Source organism: Pinus tabuliformis, chromosome X (genome assembly GCF_031772625.1).
Source record: "Pinus tabuliformis cultivar Carrire ecotype Pingquan chromosome X, CPIR1, whole genome shotgun sequence".
NCBI lineage: Eukaryota > Viridiplantae > Streptophyta > Pinopsida > Pinales > Pinaceae > Pinus > Pinus tabuliformis.
In genome coordinates, this window is record NC_142308.1 from 1,318,819,824 (window position 1) to 1,318,826,146 (window position 6,323).

At 37.1% G+C, this 6,323-nt stretch overlaps 2 protein-coding genes across 2 annotated transcripts; both read right to left on the bottom strand.

Annotated features, from left to right (window-relative positions):
• Positions 1-2,481: 2,481 nt before the first annotated feature.
• LOC149144946 (uncharacterized) lies at positions 2,482-3,488 on the bottom strand. Its single transcript, XM_089452914.1, has 2 exons — positions 3,110-3,488; positions 2,482-3,001 (listed from the first exon to the last, which is right to left on the bottom strand). Exons 1-2 carry the CDS (start codon positions 3,198-3,200, stop codon positions 2,649-2,651), a joined length of 444 nt encoding a protein of 147 aa, XP_089309040.1. The 5' UTR covers positions 3,201-3,488; the 3' UTR covers positions 2,482-2,648.
• LOC149144947 (uncharacterized) lies at positions 3,315-5,704 on the bottom strand. Its single transcript, XM_089452317.1, has 5 exons — positions 5,601-5,704; positions 5,304-5,502; positions 4,610-4,755; positions 4,224-4,474; positions 3,315-4,132 (listed from the first exon to the last, which is right to left on the bottom strand). Exons 1-5 carry the CDS (start codon positions 5,702-5,704, stop codon positions 3,315-3,317), a joined length of 1,518 nt encoding a protein of 505 aa, XP_089308443.1.
• Between the last annotated feature and the right edge of the window lie 619 nt (positions 5,705-6,323).

Sequence of the window (6,323 nt, forward strand, 5' to 3'; positions counted from 1 at the left end):
CTCATGCTTGGGAAATGCCAGCCAAATGGATCCTGGGCTTCTATAATCCAAGCCCAGATCATGTTCTTAGAGGGGTTACAACTGACAAACTCTCCAACAAGGTTATGGCTGCCTGCTTCATAAAGTATCCTTATATTCATCAGAAGAAATTTTAACTTGAGGATGAACAATGCAAACCAAAATATGGCCTTGCAGTAACCTTGGGGACAAAGTTGCAGGCCTTCTTGGGTGCCCATCTTCTCCAAGGTCATCTCAAGGGCCGGGCAGCTGATTGGAAAGGCATACCTACTGACACTTGAACTAAATGCACAGTAAGACCAGCAGATCTAAAGCATGCAAAACACAATAACAATGAAATCAGGAATAAATTCGACAGGACTACCAACAAACCCTCCTAGGTCATGATCCCCACCAGAGGTTGTTCATTACTTAGAAAATTTGAAAAAGCTTATAAAAAATGATGAAGACAATCCTGGATTTTGGCTTTAGCTTGTGGGTTGAAACTTCATTGATTAAATTGTTCATGTTCTTTGATTGGCTCTTTTATTAACAATGTTTTCCAAATTTGCAAGGCCTGAAGCTTTTCCTCATATTGTATCTGAGAATTTGACAAAGGTATTTATGGTTTGATTACATCTGGATTGCTTTTTTCGGTAGTCTCTTGTTTTCCTAGATCTTTTGCTTCCATGGTGATTCTTCCCTCTGGATTTCAATCGATGTTGTTGCAGAAGAGCTAACTAGCTCATTTCCTAGGTATTTTGATTTTTCCCACCAGACTCTTCTTCCTCACTTTGTGAAACCACTCAGGTATGTGGTAATGCAAAATTTTCCTTCTGTTTGTTGCAACCTTTTTGGACACTTAGCCATCTGATTGTCTGTTCTTTTTTTTTGTGATATCTTGCATCTAAAAGGCATATTTTTATAACCTACACGCTGCCTACAGCAAGCCCCATCACACTTAAGGATTACACTATCCAGCAATCCGCAGAGCCTCAAACCATCCTTGAGCTTACATTTGTCAGGAAGAATGCAATTATCCAAGTATTACCAACTACCATGCCAAAGATGTAAGGGAAGTCTTACCCACACAGGGGTTGTGTATATGACATGGAAATTGGATCAAAGTCTGGAAATGTTGGTTTCATAAAACGACCAGGTGTACTTTTGACCCATGGTTCTTCCAAGATTAGCTTTCTGCCTTTTGGGTTCTGAAAATAGTATATGAAGAAAACCTTTGGCACATAAGTTTACCACAATGTCTATAGATCAGTTTGCAACAATTTAGACCACAAGTGCTGAACAGCTTGGCTAGAAGCCATTGAAACAACAGACCAAGGCTCTTTCCTGTCTCAGGTCATCCTGGAATAAACTTGCGCCACTGGAGAGAGTTTATAAGTTAGTGACAAGAGGGTTAGTCCAAGGACCAAGACTCCTAGCATTTCAATACACACAGACCATGGACACACAAACATGGCTTTTTCATATTTTCATGAACCAGATGTTTGGATGGAATTATGCACGTGGAACATTACCCTAAAAGTGACACATCTCTGAAATGGAAAAATGTCTGCTAAGTGGTTTGGGTGATAGGTATTGGTTTGTCTTATAAGTGCTATTCTACCAAAGCCTAAAGGGGTGAATGCCACATGGATCAAAACGTAAAATAGGTCACATAGGTGAAGGAAATATCAGTATCACCTCCTTAACCAATGGATCCAGCACATTGAAATGTCTGGGCTGCTTAGGCCAAAAACGCCTATTTTTTTGATAGTTGGTGCTATATATTGCAGCAATTGATGTGCAGGGTTGACTGCTGAAGCTTGTTGTGTGATAAATATGCATCATGACATGGGTTTATATTCTGAAGACCCAACCCTATTACTGAAGTTTCTCCTCAAGTGGTTGCCATGCTTAAATAATATGTTACTACTGTGAGGAACTAATGGACTAATGGACTAATGAACTAATGGACTAATGCTGTTTTGTGTAAGAGAAGATGAACTTGAGAATGTGCTTCCACGATCAGCTTTGGGTTGCTTATTTAGAGTTGAGATCAGATTTTTTTGATAGTTGGTGCTATATATTGTAGCAATTGATGTGCAGGGTTGACTGCTGAAGCTTGCTGTGTGAAGCAAATTAATATGCTCAGAGTGTCTGGATGCAAATTATATCGAGATTTGTTCAGGATGCAATTCTGCATGCATAAATAAGATCTCAATGGCTGTATTAGGATGCTAGTTCACCAATTTTCACCAATTTACATTGAAATTCATTTTGAATTGAAGCAACATGCCAAAATAACATCTACAATAATGAGCCAGCCTGATATATAAGAGTTCCAATTCTGCCTTTATGTACAATACACTATACTGTTATCCAAAAAGGATGTATCAAGCTTATAGTAGCAAAAAGGAAAAAAACCTTTTCCTTGAGTTTGTTAGAGTTCAACCAACATTTACACTGAGATTTTATATGCTTTGAGTTCAACAAAAAGATTTCAATAGCTCAATACAATAACCATACAAAATTGAAATTAGATAATGTTGTACATATCCAAAAACATTTTCAACCCATCATGCACACAACATGTTCTTGGATTAGGAGATCCCTTTATAGGGTTATGCCCATATTATATCCATGAATACTCATCAGCTCGAATATTTGTCATCTCGCCATTGATTGCTGGCACTTTGATTGTTCTCTTCACCCGCTATTTCCTGTATAGAGTGCAAGCGGCGATACAATCCGACTAGTTGTACAATAGGGGGCATCACCCTAGGGTGTGGAACCAAAATGTTATGGGTTGAAGTAGGCTGCCCAATGAATGAATTTGGTGCAATTGGTGGAAACAACCAGGGGGTTCGATGATCAAACGGGAGAGGTGGATGTGGTGAATCAAATGGAAAATGAATCAATGAACCCCCCATATTTGGATCCACATTATTCTCATGAAATAAACGAACTTGGCAACTTGAAGTATGATGAGATGTGGATTCTTCAGCTGTAACAAAAAAAAAAACACATTGTTATGCAATTGCATTGAAGGAAATGAAGATAATGATATTTTGAATTTCACATAAAATGATACATCAATTGATATTTTCCATACCAGTATTTTGCAAAATAGAACCTTGTACCCTTCTAGATGTGTGGTCTAGATTGATTTCTTTTGTAGAAGAAATCTCCAATTGTTCATTCATGCTTCTTTTCCTTCCATGACACCGTCCAACCTTTAGAAACTGTGGTCCATATTTTCTTGATTTCAACGCAGGAACACTTTGCCCCCCTTTTTTTGTTGGGCTCAAGAAACTATGTCACCTCTTGGTAGTGACCTTGGATGGAGTTACAACATCAAATTTCTTATTATTGTACTCTTGGCTTACATTTTTTACCAATTGATTTAGTGCATATGCCAGCTCCAAATTTGTGGGTGTTATTTGTAATAAACCCCTCAATCTCTTATGAGTTGATGACATCACAAGTTTAATTTCCTCATCGATTGTTAGGGCGCTATCTTGCCTTACAATGGTTGAATCAGTGGAAGGAGAAGCTGGAAGTTTCATTTCAATTTCTGGGCTCATTACAAATGATTCATTTAAATCAAGTAAATATCCAGGTCTTTCTGTAATAGACCTATAGACATTAGGCAATTCATTGCCCCTTGAAACATTACTATTCACTACCATCTCAACTTTTAGAATATGCTTACAAATATTGCCATTTAGGGCCCATTTGCAATTACAAAAGTTTAGGTTCAACCCTTTATAGATGGCATGATACCATGTACCACGAGTTGCCGTAGTTTGGCTACGAACCAAGTACTCACTTTCATTGTTTCCATCAGCCATGTAATCTTCATCTGGGATATTCTTTGCTTTGCACTTACTTAAATTTATTTGTTGCTCAATTTTTGAAGCTCGGACAAAACCAACATTTTTTAGATGTTGCATGTGAATGTAATACAACTCAACCTTGTTTAATAATAGGTGCAACAGCCAATCCACCCTTCTATGGGACGCATTATTCTTCTCACAGAGGTACCTTTGCTTTAGATACCGGTGATAAGATTCGATAGCATTATTAGTGTCCTGGTTGGAATGTGGGAAGTCCCTATATGCTTTTGCCCACATATCTGGAAAAAAAACATATATTAGATGCGAAAAAACAATAGAAAATGGTCAATTACAAAATAAACTGATAAAATGCAACCTTAGGATACTTACATAACTTGTTGTTGTTTAACCAGTTGGTTGCAAAATAATCCAAAAACACTGTTTCTTCTTTGAATTCATCAAAGAAACTTTGAATTTCATGTTGCACAGATGCATCATCTTCACACGAATGCATGATTAATCCCAGAGCACGGAAGATACGGACTTTATTTTCCTTTCCCCTGACTTTCGTTCCAACATTTTTCAGCCACGCTCTACGGACATGCCATACACACAACAATAGTGTACAGTTTGTGCAAGTCCTGAAACATTATAACATTATAAGAGAATATCCTTGAACATTATTGCTTTTTATCTCTTCTAAAAAGAAAAAACAGGTTCACCTTAATGCTTCGATTTCCGCTGCTGCATCATCTGTGATGACAGCTCAGACATGCCAATCTGGGTTTTCCTTTTTCCCATTTGCAAATAATTGCGACATCCATTTACAAATATCAGGAGTACCATTCTGTGATGATATTACCCATGCCACTGGAATCCCATTGTGATGATCATCAAAAGCCATTATGGTGTACAGTTGATACTGCATTACAATAAGAAAACAAGATTATAAGCATATAAGAGGACGACATTGAAATAAAGTAGAATAAATGAAGTTTTGGTAAATATGTTTACCCCATATTTGTTAGTGCTAAAAGTGGAGTCCATTGATAACATGTTGTTGTGTGAGTATCTCACCATCATTGAAAGCATCCACTTAGTTTGTATGCCTATAATGAAAGGGATGTTTTTAACAACATCTTGTTGTTGGTAGAAGAAAAAGCTCTCTGGGCACTCACTAACCCAACAATCCACACTCATTGGATCACTTTCATGCTTCACATACTCTAGCCTCTTGATATTATTGTACATGTTTGACACATCCTTTCTTGTCATGAAAGAATCTCAAGGTGCCCCTGTGAACAACTCACCAGATCCATACCTTAAATCATAGATAAATTTTTCCCAGATCATCGTAGCATTAAAACCATCACGAACCAAATCTTCAACAATAGTTCATATATGCTCTGTTAAATGCAGCACAAAATTGAATTTCTTGGGCATGTCATTTGCCTCATTTCCATGACAAACCACATTTTTGTCATCAATATGTCTGCATGCTGTATATATTAGAACAGCATCGTTTGGTCTAAGAGCAAGTCGTCGCATAATAAAGTGACACTGACAACCAACTTTGACGTTGTGACGTGGAAGACATTTTATAGTTGTGGATCCAGGTTCAGCTACATTGCTGGATTGTACATGATTTGGACCATAGGCACACCAATATCTGTTATCAAGAATTTACCAAAAATTAAATAAAATATTTATGCATGTTTGACATAGTGAACTTAATATAGATAGAGAGAGAGAAAGAGAGAGACTCACACAACATATTCTAGATATGTTGAAGAATTTGTCCTCTTGATATCCTTCACCTCTTTAATTCGTCGAGTTTTAGCAACAAATTGAGTAGGTGCAATTTCCCTCATTTGATCTCCACCTATAAAATCCTCAAGTCAACAATATGGAATAATTGCGACTTGGTTTCTTGCTACTTCAGTCCATGTCAAATCTTCTGCTAAAAACTCTATCATTCCTTCTGGGTCATCAACCTCCAACTCATTGATCAAGTCTCACTTCTTCATTCTTCAAATCCCTATACAAATGAGGGAACATGATTATTGACTAAACATATGAGCAACAGTTCATACTATAAATATTGAACACCACTTGAAATGCAATTTTTTGTAGTGTGTACAATTTACACTCAAGACCCCACCAGATATAAACACATTTAGAGCATAATTCCCTATCTCCCCTTCAATATTTCCTACCCATGCACAAAACAATATTATAGACTTTCAGGAACTGTGAGGAACTAATGGACTAATGCACAAAACAATATTTCCTACCCATGCCATGCTTAAATAATATGTTACTACTGTGAGGAACTAATGGACTAATGCTGCTCTGCAAGTACTAGTGCTGGCAGTCTTGTTATGCAAATTTTCATATCTAGAGTAGTTATTCTTCCAGGTCAAATTGTTATCCTTTGTCTAATTGGCATTCTTTCAAAAGAATGCAATATGAAAAGATTATTGTTGCTAT